This window comes from Camelus dromedarius, chromosome X (genome assembly GCF_036321535.1).
Source record: "Camelus dromedarius isolate mCamDro1 chromosome X, mCamDro1.pat, whole genome shotgun sequence".
NCBI classification, from domain to species: domain Eukaryota; kingdom Metazoa; phylum Chordata; class Mammalia; order Artiodactyla; family Camelidae; genus Camelus; species Camelus dromedarius.
The window spans coordinates 58,901,349-58,926,917 of NC_087472.1; the positions used below are offsets into that span (position 1 = coordinate 58,901,349).

At 36.9% G+C, this 25,569-nt stretch overlaps 1 protein-coding gene across 5 annotated transcripts in view; it reads left to right on the forward strand.

The window, feature by feature from the left end:
* The first annotated feature begins 291 nt into the window (after nucleotides 1-291).
* The window catches only part of PHKA1 (phosphorylase kinase regulatory subunit alpha 1), a 99,044-nt gene continuing 73,766 nt past the window's right edge, over nucleotides 292-25,569 (forward strand). For 4 of the 5 annotated variants that reach the window (XM_031446387.2, XM_031446388.2, XM_031446389.2 and 1 more), the window contains exons 1-8: nucleotides 293-762; nucleotides 1,288-1,446; nucleotides 7,671-7,718; nucleotides 9,538-9,706; nucleotides 15,920-16,002; nucleotides 19,191-19,271; nucleotides 24,041-24,139; nucleotides 25,087-25,233. In XM_031446387.2, the coding sequence (XP_031302247.1) occupies nucleotides 685-762; nucleotides 1,288-1,446; nucleotides 7,671-7,718; nucleotides 9,538-9,706; nucleotides 15,920-16,002; nucleotides 19,191-19,271; nucleotides 24,041-24,139; nucleotides 25,087-25,233 (864 nt within the window). In that variant the 5' untranslated portion in view covers nucleotides 293-684. Of the gene's footprint in view, nucleotides 763-1,287; nucleotides 1,447-7,670; nucleotides 7,719-9,537; nucleotides 9,707-15,919; nucleotides 16,003-19,190; nucleotides 19,272-24,040; nucleotides 24,140-25,086; nucleotides 25,234-25,569 lie in introns of all 5 variants that reach the window. The other variant, XM_064483039.1, reaches the window with a different exon arrangement.

Here is a 25,569-nt window from a genome sequence, read left to right on the forward strand (position 1 = left end):
CTTTAACGCAAACGATCGTTCTTTCCTTTCAGATTTGAAGTTACCGTAGGTTCCTATAACTATCCCGGCGGAAGAAACAGCCTCCCCAACATTTTGTGTGCACAGTGAGTGTGGACAACTGAAACAGTCACTTGAGGTGTTTCGAAAATAACTCCCAGATAGCACATTGCCTACGGTGACACATTCTCGGCCCCGGGGTGGTAGAAGGCGGGGCGGGGCGAGTTCCTCGGCGTCACGCGCAGCTGCCGGACCCGCCGCGCCCGCCCCGCCTCCCGCTCGCCTCTGGCGCAAGTTGGGGCGGCGCCGAAGCCGGTGAGCCGAAGCTGCCGGCCGGCCGCGCGGGAGGCTCTGGGCCGCGGCAGTCTCTGGGAGTTGAGCGGAGGATGCAGGAGCCACGTGCGGAGGCCCGACGGGCGTGAGGACGGCTACAAGCGGCGCCGGAGGCACTTCGGCGGGGCACTAGACCGCAGGAGGCTCGGGCGCACGCCGGCGTGTGGTGGCTCCGGAGGCCGCCGTGGCCGGGACAGCCGGCCCCAGGCCTGAGCGGTGGTAGGGCTCTGCCGGGCCTGGCACTCGGGCTTCCCACAGCGAGGGTGGAGCTGCGTTGGAGCCTCCTTTCTTGGAAGACTGTAAGCCCCTGTGGCACCCGGGCCATTTGTCTGAGGGGACTGGAAACGCGGCGCGATGAGGAGCCGGAGTAACTCGGGGGTCCGGCTAGATGGCTACGCCAGGCTGGTGCATCAGACTATTCTGTGTCATCAGGTAAGTGAAGGAGTGGAGTGTGTGTGTGTGTGTGTGTGTGTGTGTGTCCCAAACCACAGCTGGGTTCCAGGGGCAGAGCTGAAAGATGCGCTGAAGCTTGTTTATTGATACTGTCCCCCGCCCGCGATTTGGGCGTCATCTCCTTCCCCTCCCGCCAAAGAAAAGAGGTAGGGGACATTTTAAGACTAAACTGTTGTGAAGATTTGACGTACCTTATATATACTGTCAATTTTATTTTTTCTACTCTTAATGCTGATTTTTCGTTGGTAGTTCATTCTCTCCAACTGGAAAGTTACAACACTCCCTTTCTATTAAGAATACCCACATTTCAGGCTTGTAAGGCTTCAGTCAGCTCTTTCCCCTTATTCAGGATAGCACTTATTTGCACTTAGAAGAGGAGATTGAAACTCACAAGTGGGGAAACAGAAGAAGGACCAAAGTCCTTAAGTATCCATTTGATAGATTCTGTTTCCTCATATTAACACCCTATGGTTACCTGCCTGTCCCTTTTTCTTATCCCTACAGAACCCAGTGACTGGCTTGCTTCCAGCCAGCTATGATCAGAAAGATGCCTGGGTCCGGGATAATGTCTACAGCATCTTGGCTGTGTGGGGTTTGGGCCTGGCCTATCGGAAGAATGCAGACCGGGATGAGGATAAGGCAAAGGCCTATGAACTGGAACAGGTACTCAGAATGAAAATACAGAGATTAGGAGCTGGGGCGGGGCAGGGATTGAAGGAAATACACAGGAGCTAAGAGAAGTGTATTTTGCATTTCTCCCTCTTTTTTCACCTTGCTATAATTACATTTCAAAGAGCTTTCCTGTATTGTACTGATTTTTTTTTTTTCGTAAGTGGAAACTTGAAACTTGCTGATTCAGGGGGAGAGGGCACAGTCTGTTCTGTTACAGTGGAAAATCCCATCCTCAGATCTTTGCTAAAATTTATAATCCTCTTTCCAAGTAAATGTATTTTTCGATCTCCAGCATATTTATTCTCATTGAGAAGAATGTTTGGAGGCAGGTATCTGCCATGTCACTTTGTCTTTGAAAATGATAGGTGGTATTTGTATGAGGGTAACTGATACAAATTAGCAGATTTTCCCAATTAGACACAAGTGAAGACTTCATTTGTTGATTTTTTATATCTATGGCCACTGTCAGTCTGTTGTGTGTCCTCCCCCCATGCCCGCCCCACCCCCATCTCCCAGGGCAAAATGAGGTTAGAGTCCACAGATACCTTTAAGCCAACTTTTAAGGCCCTCTCCTCAGTAAAGAAGCATCCTTTGTAGAACTGTTTAGACACAGGGTCCTACGTCCTCTTGAATGACTAAGAAAATAATATTCTGGGCTACATGGGACTCAGTGCTGTCAGTTGTAAGGTGTATGTGAATTCTTTTCCATCAGTGGGAAAAATTCTCTCCACACCAGCCTTTTTCTCAAGCGGTCTCCCTCGACTTTGGCAGTCTGAGCTCCAGTCTTCATCCATAAATCAGAATATTGAGATTTGGTTATTTTTAAGAACACCAACATACTGTGAGTGCACATAAAGCAGTCTTTGGCAATAGGGAAGTTTTACTGCGTTGTCCTCTACAACGGCAGGTACTTGTTATTCCCTCAAGCCATTATTGAGAGGTACTTAGATCCACAGAAAAAATTTGTTGCAGTTTTTTCTCTAGCTCAGGAAGCACAGATCAATATTGTTATGACTTGCAGGAACAAATGTACATAACCATTGTAAGAATTTGGAGAATATAGAGGAGTGTTATAAAAAAAAATCACCTGTAATCCTACTCCCTTCACAAATCCTATACCATACTCTAATGTTTTGCTATTTTGATCTCAGTATTTTGTTTGTTTTGTTTTGCTAGAAGTTAATATCAGTGGAAACAATACCCAAGATTTTATACCTGGTACAATTTGGCCAATGTTTTCAATACTATTAGAAGAAATCTGTGTCTCTTTGTTGACCAATCATTCTGCAAAATTGACATTTTTCCTTATGTGCCCCAAGAAGAAAGAATTTAATAGAGGAAAGGGGAAAAATTAGGGAAACATTGAATTGTTCATTGTGAAATTTTAACGTTGCAGTAAATAATTTTTCACATAACCCCCAAATATTTTCTATAACACCTCAGTAGTAACTTTGGAATGTCTCAAAAACATTATGGCAATAGAAAACATCTTCAAAAAGAAACATTTATTTGGGATTTCTAAAATTTCTATGAGCTTTCATTATGAATTTAAACAGATTTTGTTATTATGACTCATTAATTTTTTTTCTCAAAACTGACTCAGTTAATTCAGACCAGGGATCAGAATACCATCTCTGTAAAGGCCAGATAGTAAATATTTTTGGCGTCGTAGGTCATATGTGGTCTCTGCCCTACTACTCAGCTCTTCCAAAAGCAGCCAGAGACAATACATAAATGAATGAGCATGGTTATGTTCCAATAAGCTCTAGTTACAATAACAGGCCATGAGCTAGCTGCTTTTGTCCCCACTCTACATGAATGGTTCTAAACTCTGGCTGTACATTGGAATGGCTTAGAAAGCTTTTAAGAAATACCCTTACTGGACCTCACCCTAGAACAGTGTAGATAAATCTCTGGAAGTGGAGCCCTGGGGGCAGCAATTTTAAAAAAAACTACCTAGGAGATTCTAAAGTGCAGCCAGGGGTAATCACTGATCTGTGGACAATAAATGAACATAGGTGAAATCAAACACGGTAAATCCATAGATTAAATTCCCACCTACTGTCAACTTTCCATTCCTGGGCAGATTTTCCAAAACCGTTGATTATTAGTCATCTCTACCCTTCCTTCCAGTTCTCACCTAGGTTTCTTTCTGAGAAATAATGTTAGAGAATTCTGGATAAAAAGGGAACAAGGGTTTAGATAACTGTTCTATCTTAGGTTGAGAATAGAATGTGCATACCCATAGAAATAAATAGGCACACAAATAGAGCTCTTTGGCTGCCTCCAGTTCTACTTCTTCCTCAGTTTTGTTCTCCTTGTGTAGGCTCATCTTTTCTCACAGCTTTAACTGTTAACCTTTATGAAAATGACTTCCAAAGCTCCATCTTTAACTCTGACCTCACTTCAATTTCAAACCCTGATTTTCATTCTGTCTTCTGATCAGTTGCACCTGCATATCTTGTGGCTTCTCAAAGTTGACAGGTCTGAAACCCCACCTTCCCTACTAAAAACAAACAAAATAGACTACTAAACAACAGCAGCTCACCACGCATCCCTTTTTTTCTTATTGATATACTCACTCAACCAGTCACCTGGGCAGCATTACTTAGACATTTCCCAGTGTGTTCCATGGAACGCTAAGTCAACTAAATTTGGGGCTATGTTAAACAGTGAGTTTTTGTTTTAAATAATTTCTCAGGGCCTTTGATGTACTGATGTGCATTTTGAATCTAAGATGGGATTGGATTTTACAGCCTTTCCAGAATTTTTTGGACTAGTGTTCTATAAAACAGTGTGAAAAGTGCTGCCTTAGGGTAATTTTTGACTTGTCCCTTTTGCCTTTTGATACATGCAGACCAAGGTTTGTTAATTCTTACAATTTTTTTGAATCCATCCCCTCCTTTCTATTCCCTTCTGCCTCAACCCTAGTCTAAACCCTGATCACTTAACACTGTTGTGAGAACAATACTTAAATTACGTATTTTCATTCTCAACAATCTTTCTATGGCTCTCATTTCCCTATAAGTAAAATCCAGATGTTTGGGATTGATAGGCAAGACTCTTTAGGGTTTGTTCCTAGCCTGTTTTTTCAGTATTATATCATGCTGATACCCTGTATTCTACCCCTAGTTCTAACCAGGTTGGTGTCCTCGTTATTCTAACAATCCCTTAATAAAAATACCTGACATTTGTGTAAAGACTTTTTATTGTACTTCATACTTCCCCATAATTACTAATATTTTATTCTTACAACACCCTGTGAATTAGGTATGACTTTCCCCAATAAGTGGGGGGTTTTACAAATGAAGGGATTGAAGCAGGGAGATGAGGTTGGAATTTGATGGTAGCATGAATACTACCTGGGTATTATAACTTCAGATCTAGTCTTTTTGAATTTTTCCTCCATGGACGCCATGGACATTCCCACCTCCAGATCTTTTTATGAGCTGTGTCTTCCGCCTGTGAAGCCTGGCACTAATCCCACTTTTTCTGTGGTTCTTGTCCTCATGGACCTCTGAGTTTTACAGTGATCACTTCTTTCTCAGGATTGCTTTCTTGGAACTTCTACATTACTATGGCCTATGCCATTCAACATGTTCAGTTTTTCACTGAGCAGACTTTGTGTATCATGTGCTGGGCTCTGTAATAAATATACAAAATAACATGGGGCAAAATGTCTATATTTAACTCTTAATTTTGTATTTTAAAAAATTTTAAATTTACAGAAAAGTTATAGGAATAGTAAAATGAACATATTTGCATATACTCTTTATCTAGAATCGCTAGTTAACATTTTGTCATATTTGCATCCTCCCTCTAAATGTGCGTGGGCACACAGGTGATTTTTTTGGTAAGCCATTTGAGAGTTACTTGCGGACATGGAATATATATTTTTAAACATACAATCTGCTTTGTGCTTTGACTTAAAGGTCTATTTCTGAACTGCTCTCTGCCTCTTTTTCTTAAGCATTTCATAGCCTGATGGGGGAGACAGATATATAAACATAGTTATAATACATTAGGACAGAGACTGTAGGTACTATGTATATAGGAGATAAGTGCAACGTTCTGGAAAGTCTAATTTCCCCTGAACAAGGCAAATAAGGATTTACAGAGGAGCTGGGTTTCAAAGGATAACCAGGAATTGGTAGGTAGACTATGTTCATACTTTAGTTTTTTTTAACGTATCTGTCCTGTCTTCCTTGTCTTTTATGTTTTGCAAAGCCTAGTAGGGTGCTTTGCATATTTTAGATGCTTATATGTATCTGATTGTACACATACCTTGAGAGAGAGACAGAGATTAATACTTACATAGCCATGGTTGTATGTAAATAGTTATATATCCTCATATAGTCAATTCACAAACACATAGATCCATATCCTCAAAAAAAAGTGGGTTAGAAGAGGGTGTCACTTGGTATAGTTAGGAGCCCTGGTGTATGAATAAACATGTATAATTAATGTCAACCAGTACACTTGAATCAGGAAATGGGCAGTTTGGGGGAATACAGGTACAGAGACTTCCCCTCATTCCATGCTTTCTATTAATTTTATCCTGACTTGGAAGTTGGAACTTGAGGACACAAATGTCTGACAGTGGCCATTCCAGGAGGACAAAAGTAGATGGCAATCAGGAATCCTTCACTGCGTCCATCATTCCCCAGGTCTGCTGTTTAAGTTAAAGAAAATATGGACAGTAGTAGCAGGGCTGGATGGCAAAGGGAATTGAAAGGATAGAATAGAAACCGGTGACATGTAGAAGATAATCTAGAATTAAATAAAGTCTACCCACAGAGTGAGGAGGCTGTGTTAAAATCTGTCTATAACAGTATACTAAAGGATGGTCCTTTTAATTAGGATCAGAGTAATGATAGAGATTTTCTTGTAGGGTTGCAGTCAGTTTCATTACTTTATAATAAATGCTGCATGCTTTAAAAGGTGACAAGATCATACACTGCCTGTTTGTTCTCTCTCTCTCTCTTTCTCTCCCTCACTTGCTCTCTGTTTCTTTCCTTGATCTGTAAGGGCAAGAGACCATTTGTAGACAGAAATTACTTAAGAAAGGGAACTCTTCCAAGGAAACACTTTATTTTCCCCTCAATGAAAGACTTCATAAAGAATTGGAACATAATTTAATAGATACTTGTCCTTATCATATCTACTGCTTGTAGTCTCACTTGAATGTTTTGAAAAAATAACAGAAGGATGCCGCTCCCAAGTAGATTAGTTTTCAGAGATGTCCTGAAGCCACCTCTGAGCAAGCATTCCCTGGAGTAACCTGGTTGTATTTCTTCTGGACTGTGAAACAGAAAGCTTAGAGAAATGGAGAAGCTGTTTGGCGCTATATTCTTCCAAAACATATTGCCTACCCATGCCACTGTTGATGGGCCCTTCTAGTGTTACGTAGTATAACAAGTATATTACAGTATATGATTTTACACTATATTATAATTAAATATACTTCTTATATTAACTAGTATAGTATAACTGATATGGTATAAGGTATACTATATTAGACTATACTATAATTAAATTTAATTATTGTTACTATATTATACTAATAAAGCATATAGTTGGTAATCAGAATTTTGGAGTGTTTTGTTTAGAAAATTAATTACTTTAGAAATTGCCAAGTCCTAGTAAGAGAAGTAGTGATAACTTGAGACATAAGTTTGTGTTGTTGTTTTTGTTGTTTTTCAGGGAAAGGGGTCGAGTTGGACTAACAATTCCCTTTATAATTATTCTGAATTGAAGTTCATTTATCCTCTAGGGGAAATGTCCAGAAGAATATTTCTGTGGACTCTTGAAGATAAGTCTTGGCTAGTTTAGAAAAAATAAAAGTGATGCTCTTGGCTATTCTAGGCCATAGGATGTATTTTAGAATATCCTCATAGCTTTATGATTTTTGAGCTGACTTGCCCTTCTTTTTCCAGGTAGAATATCCTCTAAGAGGATGGTTGACTTAGTTTTACAGAAACCTGTTGGAGCTTAGATATTTTTTTTTAACTTGAAGGAGTCACCAGCTGCAGCGTTTGGTTCCACTTTTGGCTGCGATCTGCTCTTCTGTGTACCTATAAAGTAAATGCCATGTAAATAGGAACCCAGGATAAGGTTACTTGTTCTCAAAAGGTCATGTACCAACTGCAGTTGCTGAGTAAGTGTTCTTGTATCTAGGATGTTTATAACAGTCTTGTTTCCATTTATTTCTGCAGAGTGTAGTGAAGCTGATGAGGGGACTGCTACACTGCATGATCAGACAGGTATGGCATTGTTAACAACACCCTCTCTAATAAAAGCACATTGTAATAGTATCTCTATCCTTACAAAATAGTTATAACTTATTTTTTTTCAATTTCACAAATAGTACATGCTAATTTTATAAAATTTGTAGAATCAAGGGATGTAGAATGTCATCCATGATCTCACCACCTAGTTACCACTGGAATGTTACCTTAGAAGTCTTTTTCCCCCTCTACAAATGATTTTTAATATACTTCATCATTATTGTACATACAATTATGTATATTGAGTAAATGATGATACAAGTCTCTAAGCCCTCATCTGAAACCCTTGGGACCAGATAAATTTTATAATTCAGAATTTTTCAGATTTTGAAAGGTAATACAGTACATATGCCATATATTAGGTTATGCCCTCAGCAAGCCCAGAACAGCACTCTGTCATCAAAAACATTAATCTCTCTGTAGAAAAACATGCATTTTCACAATTAAGTAGAATAAATAAAAACTACAAATAGCTCCATGTCACTTTAAATCAGGTGCTGCCACCAGATGAATTTTGGTACAAAACTTAGGGGAAAAAAACCTTTTGGAAGTGTTTTAAATTTTAAGATTGGACATGAGGGGCCAAAGACTTTTATCTCCTATCATTAATTTGCATTTTCCTGATCTTGAATGAAGTCGAGCATCTTTTTATGTGTGGATTGAAAATTTTCATTTCTTCTTATGTTAATTTCCTGTTTGAGCCTCTGCCTGTTTTTCTTTTACGCTGCATCCTCCTTGCCTATTTGAGGAGTTCCTGTACATTATGGATATTAATCCTTTGTCACATGTACTGCAATTATTTTTTAGCAGTCTCTGGCTTATCTTTTGGGTTTGTTTATGACATTTTTTTCCATTCAAAAGTGTTTTACTTTTTTCCTAGGAGATCTTTACACGTGTTGTGCACATTGACTCTGAACTGATTTTCTTGAGCCCAAGGTTACATTTTATTAGAAGGAGAAATTCAGGCCCAGATTAATAAAGTGACCATCCCCAGGCACACAACAAGTCTGAAGTAAAAAGAAATCAACTCCAGACTTCTGAACTTTATCACTGATATCTCTACTGGACTGTCTCACAGCCATCGTTTTTTTCCTTCTTTGCCACTTTTTAATTTTTTTTGTATTTTAGATATTTGCATTTTCTACCTTACCAAGTAGGTTTAAAGTCACTAATTTCTTTAACCGTATTTAAAGGTATGATAGTTACTATCATATATCAGATGCATACATAATCAAATGGAAGTTTCAGGAAGTAAGTCTTTCATTTGTTCCTTGCACAGTGCTTCCTTTCTGACCTTGGTTTCGGCTTTCTTTTGTATCTTTTCTTTGTCACTCCAGGGATCCCTCCACAGTTCTTTCCATTACTCCTTCCAAATATATACTCTTGTTCTAATTTCCCTCAAAATTCCTACCTGTTTCAGGAACAGACACATCTTTTTTACAACTCAATTATCTCTTACTAAGCTGTTCTCACTCAACCTCTCTGCATCTTAGTTTTTATCTACAAAGTGACAAAACAACCATCTGAAGAATGAAAGAAAGGTAATGAACAGGAAATAGCTGGTTTTGACTGGTATTATTTTCTAGTTAAATTGCTTAAATTGAAAAACAGCAATAACAGACTTTCCTAATTGTATTAGTGTAGGGAAAAAGAGGTAATAATGTATTTTGAATATTCACAGTTGCCCAGTTGCCTGAAGACTGAATGCAATGGTATATGTTAGAGTACTACAGAAGTGTGGCATATGGGTTGATTTTTCTGCATAGCCTTCTTTTACTGTTTTTGTTTGCTTCAGGTGGATAAAGTAGAATCCTTCAAGTATAGTCAGAGTACCAAGGATAGCCTCCATGCCAAGTACAACACCAAAACCTGTGCCACTGTAGTGGGTGATGACCAGTGGGGACACCTGCAGTTGGATGCTACCTCCGTGTACCTGCTCTTCTTAGCACAAATGACTGCCTCAGGTCAGTACAAGGACAAAAGTACTGGGAACCACTGCAGTGTGGAGCACTAGCTCTGGGCAAAAGTGGCTTCTTCAAAGGTGTTGGCCAGAAAACAACATCACTGTTTACATTGCTCAAAGATACACACTGGAAATTTTAAACAAAAAAACCCCAACTCTCTGAGGTCTAGTTAGTATTCTTTTACATTGAGAGACAAGTATGGGGTACTAATATATATTTTTAGTTGAGAACTAGGAAGTTTGAGGTAGATTTTCTTTCGACAGGTATTTTTATCTTTTATTAATCTCCAGATACTCTAAGATGGGAAAGAAGGGCTAGGGTTTATTGTTTGTTCTCATACTATGCACTGACAAGTATATAGTTAGTATTAACATCATCTATGTTGTACTGCTCTTTATGGATATATTATAAACAAGGCATCTGTCATAGGCATCTAAATTATATTAGGGGAGTTAACTTAAGAATCAGAATTCAGTTATTTTAAATTATTGAATAACACACCTTTTTCAGATGGTTTCACTAATAGCTTTAGATGTTTTACCTGAAAAAGGGAATTATAAGAACTAACATGATTCCCTTTTATTTCTTCTAAATCAGGGAGGACTTTGAATCTGATCACACTCAGTTTGTAAATTAAATAAGACCTTTGCCAGATCTTCCTAAGTAAATAAATATACTCCTCACAATACCACATTTTTGACATTTCATCTTTATCTTCCTATCTGATGACAGAGGTCTTTGGTACTAAGGGAATTCAGGGGGAGAATTACCCCAGAATACTTTTCTCCTTTTCTCGTATAAGTAAATATTTGGTGATAAAGCCTTACTATATTTTCCCTTCTGAAAAACACACAGCCCAGAGGCTGAATAACCTTTTCTTAAAGTTATATCTATCCACATACACCCTTCTTTTGGAGGGAAGTTTCCTCCTGGAATAAATATTTTTTTAGGTTTCATTTATTTAAATAGAATAGTAGCTATAACTCCATTTCTAATATTCTTTTAACACCAACTGTGAAGTGATTTTCTACAAAGCAGTGTCTAAATATCCACTGTGATTTTTTTCATTTTGCATCCAGAAGGGCAGCTGAAATATACTAAAGAGGCTTGTAAGAGACATATTCATTCATTCAACAATATTTGTTGATTCTTGACTTAACATCTGATTTTCAACTCAGTGTGCTGAGTTTGATAGGTGCTTGGAATAAAGTAGATATTATTTGGTCAGGCCTTAGAGGTATAAGTAGGAATAAATAGAAAATCACAAGTCAGAAAAGGAGAGGGAACAGCATGAGTATATCCCAGAAGTTTAAAAGGTACTGTTCACCAGGGTAAGGTTTGATATCTTCTATGGTTAGAGTATAAGATAGATCTGGAAAAATGGCAAAAGATGGAGCTAGGAAGTTGGGGCTAAGTGTTTAAGGGCCCGTGTACCACCTTAAGTAGTTTGGAGTTTAGTCTTTAGTCAGTAGAGAGCCACTCAAGGTAAATAATCAAAGTTTCAGGTGATTCACTGCAGTAACAGGAGGATAGAGTGGATAGGGGAGGAAATTAAGATGGACGGCTAGTTAGAAGGTTAGTGAAATACTTTAGGCAAGAAATGATGTAAACCTATGTAAGGCAGTTACCTTGAGGAGGAAAAGGATAGATGTGAGAGATGATTGGTGGGTAGAGTATGAAAGATCTTCATGGAAAATTTAGCAATTCTCTGCACATTGTTGATATCTTAAAAAAAAATCTCAACCTTGATTAAAAGAGAGGCTTACACAGAAGCTGATTGCAACTTTCAGGATAGGGGCAGAGGAGCTCCAGAGATCCTCTCCCCAGCAAAATAACCATAAGCAGTGAAAATTAATTTTAGAAAACCAATCATTTAAAACCACTGGATTCTTCTGTATAGCACAGGGAACTATATTCAATATCTTATAATAACCTTTAATGAATAAGAATACGAAAATGAATGTATATACATATATGCATGACTGGGACATTAAGCTGCACACCAGAAATTGACACATTGTAACTGACTATGCTTCAATTAAAAAAAAAAAAAAACTATGGATACAGGAAAAGGAAAGAAAAATAAATAAATAAATAAAAATAAAACCACTAGAAATTCCCCTAAGGGCACACAGCAAGTGGAGAAACATTAATTCAAGGAAATCTAAATCTTAGCAATGAGAGTGTATAGCATTTGGGCCACAACCTACTCCCTCTCCCACTCCCAAGCTTACCATTACAGAAGCACTACTCAAGGTGGATGCAGCCAAGAATACAAGGCTTTCTCTCCCCCCAGCTCCCAGTCTGATATCTCCCTGAGAGATAAGTTATGATATCTCCCTGAAATAGGTAGGTTGCCAGCATTTCTCATCCTCGCCAGCTCTGTGTTGCAGACGCTCTAGTCCAGCCAAGAATAACTAAGAGGTCTGGGACTCCCTTCCTACCCTCCAGTCCCACTTATGGAGTGGAAGCTTAACCCCAGGCAGAGCAGACAGAATACTTGGCTTGACCCACCTTTCTAGTAGCATGGAGGGTGACACAGACCACAAGAGCAGAAAACTCCATCACTCCTCCCGAGAGAACTGACTCTATTTGGAGCAGTGTAGGAAAGTTCAAGCCTAAGGGCACTCTCAGAAACAATGAAAATTTTGGTTCTAAGAAATTATGAGGGGGCTGATAGCTCAATAAGAGCAACAAGCTAAACCATAAACTAGCTAGAGGTTTTATCAGAGAACCAAGGAAAGAGACAGCTAAAAAGAGCCCTCCTAAGGTTAGAATAAGTGTCAAAGACTGGCATCAAAGAACACCTGAAATAGGAGGAGGGTATAGCTCAGTGGTAGAGCCCGGGCCTAGCATGCTGGAAGTCCTGGGTTCAATTCCCAGTACCTCCATTAAAAAAATAAATAAGTAAACCTAATTACCTACCCCCGTAAAAAATAATTTTAAAAAATTAAAACTGCAAAGAACACCTGAAATGGAGCCTGAATTTAACTGGATGAGAGCAATTTATGCTAAGTGAAAGAACCCAGACATAAAAGGCCACGTATGGTATGATTGCATTCATATGAATGTCCAGTAAGGCAAATCTTTAGAGACAGACAGTAGATTAGTGATTACTTGGAGGTGAGGGGAGGAGAATGGGACAAGTGTTGAAGGGAAATAGAGTGACTGCTGTGGATACAGAATTTCTTTTGGGGGTGAAGAAAATGTTCTAAAATTGATTCTGGTGGTGGTTGCAGAACACTGCATACCCTAAAAACCATTGAATTATATACTTGAAATAGATGAATTGTATGGTATGTGAAATATATCTCAGTAACATTGTTTTTAAAAATGAGGGGGAGAGAGGCTTAATTTTAGCTGAGTACAAGTCAATCTAAATGGAGTACACCACTGAGTCAGCCTCATTTCTGGAGCTCTGCATGTGTTAATATGCTTTATACAGCACTGCCATCTTTGGCAGCACCCAAGCCCTACTTCATTTCACCTTTGTGTCTCATGTCTGCACCCTCTATTCTGAAAGCAGTGCCTTGGCTCCACAACAGGGACAGGACCCAGAGGTCCTACATGTATGGTCTTGCTTCAAGAGATAGGTCCTTGCCCTGTGGTTAAAAAGATTGTTTAAGATCATTCAATAAATAATGACTGAACATCTTCTGTTGAGTATTACTTAATACCATTCACATTACTATGTGTGATGCTTTTTGGGGCTATGTGAGATACTTCTAGGGACTGCAAATATAAATAAGATATGCATCTTTCCTTCACATTCAGGTACAGATTTATCTATGGTACAGAGAAAAAAATAAGTTCATAAGAGCAAGAAAAATAAAATTTTATGAAGCACAGAAGAGGGGAATCAATGGCAGCATCACAAAAGGAGATAGCATTTGAGCTGGGCCTTGAAAGAACAATTAGGATTTCAAGATTAGAGAACGCCAGGGAAACAGAGTGTCATGAGCAAAGGGACAGATGGTAGAAATGTGTCACATTTATATGGTATAATGATTAATCGTGACACAAGTCTAAGAGATGGGCAAAAAGTTTGTCACACCTCTTACCTTCTATCAATCTCTGTTCAACCACCTTGGCACACAAAAGTGACAAGGTAAAGCTATGAAGCTAATGTCCAATGTTACTATGTCTCCTCTCTTTTTCCCTCTCTATCCAAGAGGTAAAGTTCATTACTGCTTTAAGGAAACTCATTTGCTGCTGGTGCTGCCCTGTACTGTGGTTGCTATCTTAACAGAGCCATGGATCAGGAGGAGTTTGCAATCTGATGATCCAGATCATATAGTCCTTTTCAGTTTTAGAGTTCCATGATTTAAAATATTTGTCAATAGATCAAAGATTTAAATACAAAAAATGAAACTAAAAATACCAGAAACATTCATGACATAAAGCTTTTTAATAAAAGTTTCTGGGAAGAAAAATATTCTGTAAACAAAATCAAAGTTCAAACAAGCTAGAAAAATACTTGGAACACATATGATGGGCAAAAGGCTAATTTCCTTAATATTCCTTAATATATTAATAACTAAAAGACCAGCAACTCAATAGAAATTGGTGAGGGACATGACCAAACAGTTCATAGGAAAAGAAATACAGATGATTTATAAACATAAGAAAAAACTCACAACATTACTCATACTGAAAGCACTACAAATTAAAGTACAAGGAGATTCTATTTCTCACCCATTACAGTGACAAAGATAAAAACTTTTATTAAAGCCTATGTTTACAAGAGTGTAGGAAACAGGCAGGCAGCTCTGGTTAGTTTGTAAACTGTGTAATTTTCTTTGCAAGATAACTTGGTGATTATTGTCAACATTTAATGTACACATGTTGAAGTATTTAGGGAGAAGTGTACTGATATTTGCACCTTACTTTGAAGTGTGTCAAAAAATAAGATGGGTTGCTGAATGGATCGATATGTAATGAAAAAGTATAGTAAAATGTTAATGGTTGAATCCGGATGGTTTGTATACAGGTGCCACTGTAAAATTCTTTCATTTTGCGTTTGAAAATGTCCAAAATAAAATGTTACAAAAATAATATATATAAATCTGTGACCCAGAAGTTAAGAATTTACCTTGATATGCTGGTACGTGCGTACAAAGATATAAATACACAGATATTTATTGCAGCATTGATTGTAGTGATGAAAGATTAGATACAACCTAAATGTCTTTCAGTAGGGAACTGGTTATATGAATAGGGATTCAGTGGAATGCTATGTAGCCATTAAAAACATGAGGCAGGTATATTTAAAAATTGTCTCCAAGTTATATATGAAAAAAACAAGGTGCAGTATAGTATACAGCGCCCTTATGATATTTATGTTTGCAGAGGGAACTGGTAAAACTGGTTTCCTCCAGAGAGGAGATTTGGCAGGGTGGGAATGAATGTGATTCTGGGTAGGAGGAAAACTTTCACTGTGTAATTGTTGGTATTTCTCACTTGATGGTGGGGGAAAGGAGAGGAGTTAGTTTTTAAACAAAAATAGATCATATTGTACATATTGGGATGCAGTATCGTATCTTGGTTGGGAACTCAGTCTCTGAAGTGAAACAGAAGTTGATAGTCAGTTGAGTCCTGATTCCACTATTTATTAGTTACATGACCTTAGGCAAATATTTAACTTTTCTATGCCTCCTGTGGAAAATAGAGGCGCACACCTCTTAGGGTTGTTGTAAAAATTGAATGTATTCATGCCAAACATTTTATTTATAAACTACAACTATCTTTGTATAGCTTACATTTAGAATAATTATCATTTTTACTCCCCAAAGGATGGCTTTAAGTTCTTAAAAATCATAATCTTTACCTACTTCTTAGTATTTAGACTACCCTCAACTCTTTTTTGAAGTATTTGTCTTTCTTTTTCCAGATGCCTAGGTTTGTACATTTAAACACATCATAAATTAGTTGCCTATGGATTTAGGAGTCTGAGACTTTCCATTAAAACCTACAAATAGCAGTGAAAATTCTTCCATGTTAAAAGATGCTGGTATCTCACTTAGTTGAAGGCCCGCCTAGGAAAGACTAGTGGTATTGTTTTTATGGTTTAGGAATCAAAGTGTCTCCCATTATTCCTGAGCAGGAGTAGGATTACTTGGGAGTGGGAGGAGGGGTCAGTTAGTCACTATGGCTGCCTATAAAGCCTGTAGTGATAATTGACTAGCTCTATATCTTTATTCTATTTTTCTTCAGGACTTCATATCATCCACAGCCTAGACGAAGTTAATTTCGTACAGAACCTTGTGTTTTACATTGAATCTGCATATAAAACTGCTGTAAGTACTCATTTTAGAATGAATTTTAAACATATGATGTTTTTAAAATACAGAACAACCCATTCGTTCTCTTACCGCTGACCCTCATAGTGAACCAATCTATAAGGCTTCTGGCAGAAATTGCCTTCAGCCTTTTTCTTTACTAAACTCTGTCATCCTCTATTTGCCTTCTTCCCAAGGGATTTACAGAGTTAAGAGGGTCAAGATGCAATGCTTTCATTCCTTTCAAACTCTATTATACCTCATGGTATGTATTTGGCAGTCTGGGTCTAAATTGTGGTCTTATTTTAATGGTTTGTGAATAAACAGGAACAAGATGGCTAGGGAGTATTACGGGTCAGTTAACTACTTGGAAATAAAGTTTAATGTGTTTAATATCATCTGTAGACATTGGTCCAGTGCTTACTATACAAAAATAGTTACTTTTTCTCACAACTACTATGTGAGGTAGGTTTTTATTAAGTCATAGTATATTTAACGTCTTTTCTCTCAGAGACTGCTGTTCTTCATCGTATGATGTTCATTGTATTGAAAATGGCTGCGTCACAAATATTCTAGTTGTTTTTTAGTTGTTTAATTGTTTTAGTTTGTTTAGTTGCTTTTTAGTTATTGATGTGAGGATAAATCTGGAACCTGTCACTCCATATTTGCCAGAAGGATAATTCTGATGTAGACATATTTGATGCAAATAGACATTACTTGTTGATGGACCACTTTGTTTTCTGATACCATAGGCCTGCTGTGATCCAGGGTTCTCTGGCCTCTCCATTGCAGCAAAGGGTTGCAGCAGTAGAATTAATGATCTTTGTGCCTTCTAATAGTCTGATACTTGCTGCACAAACTAAGGTAGAGCTGGGTTTAGGGGCAAATGAGACTAATCATGGGATAAATATGGGTTACCTTTCTGAAGCTTCATTTTTTAGCTCAGAGATATGTTATGAAGAGTAATTTAAGATAGATACCAAAATAAACATACATACATGTGCACATGGGTGTTTCCAAGTCTTGTTCAATGAGAGGGCCTAGAAGCCTGACACCACAGTAACAGTGAACACCAGTGCCCAGGTCTTGTATGTAACTATCATTCTTTAATAAGAGAAACCAGGATTCCTTGTAGAAGTGGTTGATTCTAGGGTTGGGGCAGGGAAAATACAAGATGAGATTGGAGCATCTTATAGTGACAAAAAGTGAGGAAGTGTTCAAAAAGAATGGAGCATGTCAAAAGGGCACAGGAGCCAACCTAGAAGAACTCCCAATGGCTAAAGCTGGAACAAGTTGAGCAACAAAATAAATAATGATAACATTTTATTATAACCCAGAGGATAACCTAAATATTTTTAAGTTCATGCTAGTGTAAATAAATAACTGAGTAAATAAATGGGGTAGAGAGGATAGCTCTTCCTTAGAGAAGAATTGTAATTAATGAGTGTAGGGGTAATGAAGGAACTAGAAAATCACTGTTGAAACGCCACTATAAATTATTGCAGGCACAATTCACCGATGGATGCTAAGTTAGTGGGTGGATGAAGATAAACAGGATTATTTACACAGTCATGAAGTATCTCTCTCAAGATATTAATTACAAGCATACCTTATTTTACTGTGCTTTGCTTTATTGCACTTCACAGTTTTACAAATTGAAGGTTTGTGGCAACCCTGCATCAAACAAGTCTATTGGTGCCATTTTTCCAACAGCATTTGCTCACTTCATGTCTCTGTGTTACATTTTGGTAATTCTCGCAGTATTCAAGCCCTCCACCAGCAAAAAGTGTATGACTCACTGAAGTCTCAGATAATGGTTAGCATTTTTTAGCAATAAGGTATTTTTTAATTAAGGAATGTGCATTTTTTACTTAGACATAATACTATTGCACACTTAATAGACTATAGTATAGTGTAAACATAACTTACATGCACTGGAAAACCAAAAAGTCACGTGACTTACTTTATTGCAATATTCACTTTATTGTCGTGGTCTGGAACTGAACCCACAATATCTCTGAGATATCCTTATAAATAGTATAATAATATAATAGTATAATAGAAAAATAGTCTGCAGACAATATCTTAACCAAGTGATGAAGGTTAACATCATCAGTAATAAGACATATCAACATCATGTACCCCTGATATGATGCACTAAGAAGGAGCATAATGTCTATAGTATTCTTGCTAAAAATACTTAACTTCAATCTAATCAAGAGAAGACATCGAGCAAACCCAAACTGAGGGAAATCTATAAAATATCTGACCACTAATCTTCAGAAAGTGTCAAGGTCATGAAAGACTTGAGAAACTGCAACTGATTGGAAGAGACTAAGGAGGCATGACAAATGCAACATGGTATTCTGGATTGGATCCAGGAATATAGAAGGCTATTAATGAAAAAAACCAGTGAAATCCTAGTAAAGTCAATAATTTGGTTACTAGTATTTAACTGATGTTAATTTCTTCATTTTGACAATTGTACTGTGGTTATGTCAGGTATTAGCATTAGTGGAAGCTGAGTGAAAGGTGTGTGGGACCTCACTATTTTTGTAGCTTTTCTGTAAGTCTAAAGTTATTTCAAAATAAGAAAAATTTTAATTAATTTTAAATGTTTTCTTTATATTATCAAGGGAATGTATAGAGCTATGGTTAAGAATGTAGGCTTTGGAGCACTTGGACTCTAATCCTAGCTCTGTCATTTATTAGTGTTGTGACCTTGGGTGAGTCATTTAACCTCTCTTTGTACCTCAGTTTCATCATCTGTAAAATGAAAGGATTAAGGAAGATAATAGTGTAAAGTGCATAGACAAGTGCATGGTACATGGTCAATGCCAATAGAGAGTAAAATTAGAATGGATGTTTAAGATAAAATACTTGGTTACTGTTTAGGCTCCGTCTCCTACCCCCCTGGGTATCTGCTTTTATGAAAAAAATTTGAGAAGCACTTCTTAAGATGGACTGTTACAGTTCTTAGTCCTGATAAACTGTCAGAGGGTCTTCTAACTTCTTGGAGGCCCCAATAGAATTTAAAGCTACTGGGAAAATAGCTACGGGGGGAACCTAACTCATTGGCATCTCCTTAGTAAGCACTGTGGGTAAACGTATATATGGCAACTTAGCTAATATGTGTACCTTTTATTCAAGGATTGTGTATCTAATAAGCATGACTTGCTAATGGTGTGTTGGTTATTTTATGCCAGGACTTCGGGATATGGGAACGTGGAGACAAGACCAACCAAGGGATCTCAGAATTGAATGCCAGTTCAGTTGGAATGGCAAAGGTAATTTTTCTTGCCTTGTTTTTACCACGTGTCGGGTAAGGAAGGCTTAACATGCATGTGGGCCATCATCAAGTTAATTGTCCTTTTAAACCACAGGCAATATTACAATTCTCCCATAGAACTATGGGCATGTAGATGAAGACTTCTTTCAAAAGCTCCAGATTTGTATGTCCAACTGCTTTTGTAGCATATATCTACTTATATATCCTACAAGGACCTCAGAAAACATATCTTAAGCTAAACTCATCATCTGTGTCACTACAAAAACAAACAAAAGATGGCTTCTGTTCCTTCTATACACCAGTTGAAAAAGCTTGATATCAGGGAACCATCTCTCAATCCTCCACCCTAGTCATTCTCTTGCATCCCCTGTATTGTTATCTTCATCATTATTATCTTCTACTTGGCTTCATCTTTTCCTTCCTACTGCTACCACCTTAATTTCAGCTCTTATCTCTGGAAACAGCAAGAAGGCATAAACTAGGATAGCATGAATAGTATCAAACATATTCATTATAATGATAAATATTCATGACTTAATTTGTTTCCCCTACCAAAAGGCAAAGTTACAGATTGATTTTAAAAAAGAAAAGAGAAAAGAACTCCAGTATATACCTATACCACCTATAACTCTAAGACAACAAATTGCTACAGAAAGATTAAAAGCAGAAGGATGGGCAAAGTCTGGCCAAAATAAACAAAAAAGATCACAGGTGACTATGTGAATGTCAAATGAAGTAGAATTCAAAGCAAAAAAGTATTTATGACACATTGTAATTGACTGTGTACTTCAATAAAATAAATAAATAAATAATTTTTTTTAAGTATTACATGGAACAAAGAGGACAGAGAGGGTCAAGATAGAATTTTAAAAGGCACAACCTATAATGAGAAAGTCTGGTCTGGAATGTATTTTCAGTTAATACAGGCAAAATATATTAGAAACACAAGGCAAAATAGAAATAGCTATAAGGGGACAACTTAACACAAACCACTGACAAGCTATGACAGATAAAAATAAGAACTAGAAATAGAAAATTTAAACTATGTAATTAACGTGGTTGAATTGATGAATATATTTGGAACTTTGTGCCTATAAAATATTTATTCCCTGGGTAAACTTTCTGTTTTTATTGCATTTTTTAATTACCAAAGTGATACAGATATTGAGCTTATTTTTAAAAACTAAATCCTACTCTGTTTACCTCTTTGTTACCTGATTTTTTAAATTCAACAATCTCATATTTCACTGAACAACATAACCAAACATCCTCTTTCATACAGATAATCTAGTTCATTCTTTTCAGTTGCTGCACAGTATTTAATAATTACTGTACTGATAATAATGCTTTAGTGAGGATCCTTGTACATATATTCTGGTGAACTTGTACAAATATTTTTGTAGGATAGATTCCTAAAAGGGAAATCACTGGTTTAAGTGATATAAATTCTTTTAATTGCCCACCAAAATAATTTCCAGCTGTTTATGTTTTGCCCCATTCTTATATGATGGATGCATGCCATCATGTGCCATATGCGCATTTTTCTCAAACCCTCACTACTCTGGGTATTACCAATACTTTGGAATAATTTGACTTAAAAATTTTTTAACCACTGAAACTTTTCTTTACATTTTATTTTGAAATCATTTCAGACCTTGGGAGTGTTGCAAGAATTCTGCAAAGAATTCCCATATACACTTCATCGAAGTTCCCCTCTTGTTAACACTTGCTTTTTGTTAACACACACACATTATGGTTTTCCGAACCAGTTGAGAGTAAATTGCAATGATGCCTCATTTTTCCTAAATATTTCAGTGTGAGTTTCCTCAAAGACTCTTCCATAACCATGGTACAATCATCAAAATCATGAAATGAACACTGGCATTATACTACCACCTAATCCAAAGACCCCATTCAGATTTCTTTAATTGTCCTAATAATATCATTTATAGCAAAAAGAAACAGACAAAAACCTTATGATCCAGGATCCAATCCAGGATAACATGTTATGTTTAGTTGTAATGTCTCTTTAGATTCCTTTAACCTGGAATAATACTTTAGACCTTACTTGCCTTTTATGACTTCGGCATTTTTAAAGATTACAGGCAAGTTGTTTTACTAATGTCCCTCAGTTTGATTTTGTGTGATATTTCCTCATGATTTGATTCAAGCTATGCAGTTTGGCAAGAATACTACAGAAATGATGATGTGTCCTCAGTATATCATCAAGAAGTACCAGATGTGGATTTGTCCCATTGCTGTTCATGTTAAGTTTGATGACTTCATTAAGGTGGTATCTGCCGTATTTCTATGCAGTAAATTTGCTGTTTTTCTTCTTGTAATTAATAAGTATTTTGTACCTGAATGATTTCTGCTTACCCGTTAGGTCTCAGTTTAGACATAATTTCTCCAGGAAAGCTTTTCAGAACTGCCTGCTATCCCAAAGACTAAATCAGCTCTGCCTCATAATTGAGGAACTATAAATAACTAATAAATACTTAAAAGAATATTCAACCTTATAAGCAAATTAATACAACAGACTCACCATTTTTCTATCAGATTAGGAAACAATTTAAAGATAATACTTTGTTTGCATTAAAGAAGTTTCTGTCATACACTACAGTATAGCTTACATGAAAAGCAATTTAGCATTAAGTCTTAAAAATTGTTCATGCCTTTTGACCCAGTTATTCTACTTCAGGGAATTAATACTTAGAAAATAACTCATTCTACTCTGTTTTTACAAGTTCAACTTTGTTGGTTTCCACATATAAGGGATATAATATAGTATCTGTCTTCCTCTGCCTGATTTATCTCAGTTAGCATAATGCCCTCAAGGTATATCCATGTTGTCACAAATGGTAAAGATTTCCTTCTTTCTTATGACTGAATAATATTCTGTTATATGCACATAGATACATACACACACACACACACACACACACACACATCTTTATCCATTCATCTGTTGACAGATACTTCTATTGTTTCCGTATCTTGGCTGTTGTGAATGATGCAGCAGTAAACATAGGAGTGCATATATCTGTTTGATATCCTGTTATCATTTCCTTTGGATATATACCCAGTAGTAAAATTGCTGATCATATGGTAGTTCTATTTTTAATTTTTTGAGTAACCTCCATACTTATTATTTTCCATAGTGGCTTAACCAGCTTGCATTCCCACCAACAGTGTACAGGAGTTCCCTTTTCTCCACATCCTCACCAATACTTATCTTTTTGATAATACCCATTCTGACAGATGTGAGGTGATATCACATTGTGGTTTGGATTTGCATTTCCCTGTTGATAAGTGATGTTGACCATCTTTTCATGTACCTGTTGGCCATTTGTATGTCCTCTTTGGAAAAAATGTCTATTCAATTCCATTGCCCATTTTTAATTGAATTATGTGGGGTTTTTTGCTGTTGAATTGTATGAGTTCTTTACATATTTTGGATATAAACTTCTCATGTGGTTTCCAAATACTTTCTCCCATTCTATATGTTGCCTTTTCATCTTTTTGATTCTTTTGTTTTTGTGCAGAAGCTTTTTAGTTTAATGTAGTCCCCCTTATTGATTTTTGCTTTTGTTGCTTTTACTTTTGGTGTTATATCTAAAAATCATTGCCAAGACCAATGTAAAGGAGGAGTTTTGTGGTATCAAGTCTTATGCTTAATCCATTTTAAATTAATTTATTATTCAGATAAATTTATTATGTATTATTTATGCCTGTATCATACTATTTTAATTACTATAACTTTGTAGTATAGTCTGAAATCAGGACATGTTATGCCTCCACCTTTGTTTTTCTTTTTCATGACTGCTTCAGCTATTTGGGGTCTTTTGTGATTCCATACAAATTTTAGGATTTTTTTCCTATTTCTGTGAAAAATGCCATTGGAATTCTGATAAGGATTGCACTGGATCTATAGATGACTTTGGGTAGTATGGCTGTTTTAGCAATATTAATTCTTCTGATCCATGAGCATGGGATATCTTTCCATTTGTTTATGCCTTCACTTTCTTTCATCAAAGTATTGTAATTTGCACAGATCTTTCATCTCCTTGGTTAAATTTATTAAGTATTTTTATTTTTTTGATGCTATTGTGAGTGGGCTAGTTTCTTTCTTTTTCAGGTGTTTTATTGTTAATGTACAGAAAACACCACTGATTTCTGTATGTTAAATTTTATATCCTAAAACTTTACTAAATTTGTTGATTAGTTTCAGCAGTTCTTTGGTTAAACCTTTAGGGTTTTCTATGTATAAGATCTTGTCACCTGCAAATAATGACAGTTTTACTTCTTCCTTTCTGATTTGGATGCCTTTTATTTCTTTTTCTTGCCTAATTGCTTTAGCTAGGACTTCCAGTACTATGTTGAATAAGAGTGGTGAGAGTAGGCACCCTTGTCTTGCCCTGATCTTATAGGAAAACTTTCAATTTTTTACCACTGAGTATAATGTTAGCTATTGGTTTGTTGTATATGGCCTTTATTATGTTGAGGTATGTTCCTTCTATACCAAATTTGTTGAGGGTTTTTATCAGGAGAGTATGACTGCAACCTCCATCTTAAGTGTCTCTGGAACAATATGGAAGACAAATAAAAAACCTCAGAAGCTCCTGGGAATAAGGAATATTATTATATTTTCTGTTCTGCTCAATATATTTAAAATGTCATGTGCATTAATATGATACAGGGTACAGGGAAAAGAAATATACATCTTTATAATGCTGAAGTTGTCCTTTCTTTCTTTGTTCCTCAAAGGCAGCCCTGGAAGCATTAGATGAACTGGACCTGTTTGGTGTGAAAGGTGGGCCCCAGTCAGTTATCCATGTCCTAGCTGATGAAGTGCAACACTGCCAGGTAAGAGAATAATGGACCACATTATAGAAAAATGTATTCTTACTCAAACTCAAATTTAGCATGAGCTTTAGAATAAGGGAACCTGAATGAGTATATAATCTGATTTATTACCATGTGCCAAAAATGTCTTATCAAGCATCCTACAGAGATAAGCCTGATATAGCATGGACTATAACATAGATCATAGTCCTGTTCTCTCACCCAAGGTTATGAAAGGATCCCACCATAGTGTATGGAATTCTCCAGTATTGTCCTATCAAGAGCCTCTGGGCTCTGCTCCTGAATATCTCCTTTTCTAAACATACCAAGAGAACAAGAGATGGTCGGTTTTGAGTGTTCTTCTTGATAGTGGCTCTGAAACTTTCTCTTGTCCCTGGTTGGCTCTAGGGTTAGATGTTTGGAGATTAGATTGTTTACGTGGTAAATATGTATCTTCAGCTTTATTTAGGATTATTCTCTGTGTTGAAAGATTAAGGTTCTTGTCATTGACAAGATGGCCTTTCTCCTCTTCCTCAAACCCTGATTAGACACTCATAGTGTTCTAGTGAATACAAACTCACCTTCTGATTTTTAAAATGCGCTATTTTCCATGGAAAAGATAAATTTCAGGAGTATAGGAGCTGAGCCTTCCATATCCTGCTTCCCAGCAGCTACATTTTATCTTTATGCTTAAGCGTAGTTGCTAATGGAGCCACAAGATTGTGGGTGGATGTTAGAGTATTCTTTATCCATTAGCAGCTGCTTAAGAATCAGGATTAGGAAGCTTTGAGAGCAAGATTAAGACAAGGGATTTCTAGAAATAGCTAGTTTTCTAAGTTCTCACTATTGAAAAATTTTTAAGTTTTCATCTGAATGATCCTCTTCCCTAAATCTTTTGAAACTAATGCTACTAGTTTTATAACCCTGAGTTATTTACTATGTGCCATATTTGACTTCCTTTCTTTTAGTCTATCCTTAATTCAATACTCCCCCGGGCTTCAACATCCAAAGAAGTTGATGCTAGTCTACTTTCAGTTATTTCCTTCCCAGCCTTTGCAGTAGAGGATAACCAGTTGGTTGAGCTCACAAAACAGGAAATCATCACCAAGCTTCAGGTATGTCCATATGTGCCTTTCTTTTCTTTAGAATTCTGACTTTAAGGGGAAATTAGTATCTTTGGCCTTGAATATGACCTGTGTCATTATTTAACCAAGTGATCAGGGTTAACATCACCAGTAGTAAGATATATTGACATCATGTATGCCCTGATACAGTACACTGAGAAGTGCACAGCACCTCTGTGGTGTCCTTCCCAATAATGTATTACTTCAGTCTAATCATGAGAAAACATCAGACAAAACCAAATTGAAGCAGGGGTGGGTATAGTTCAGTGGTAGAGTGCCATCTTAGCATGCATGAGGTCCTGGGTTCAATCCCCAGTACCATCATTA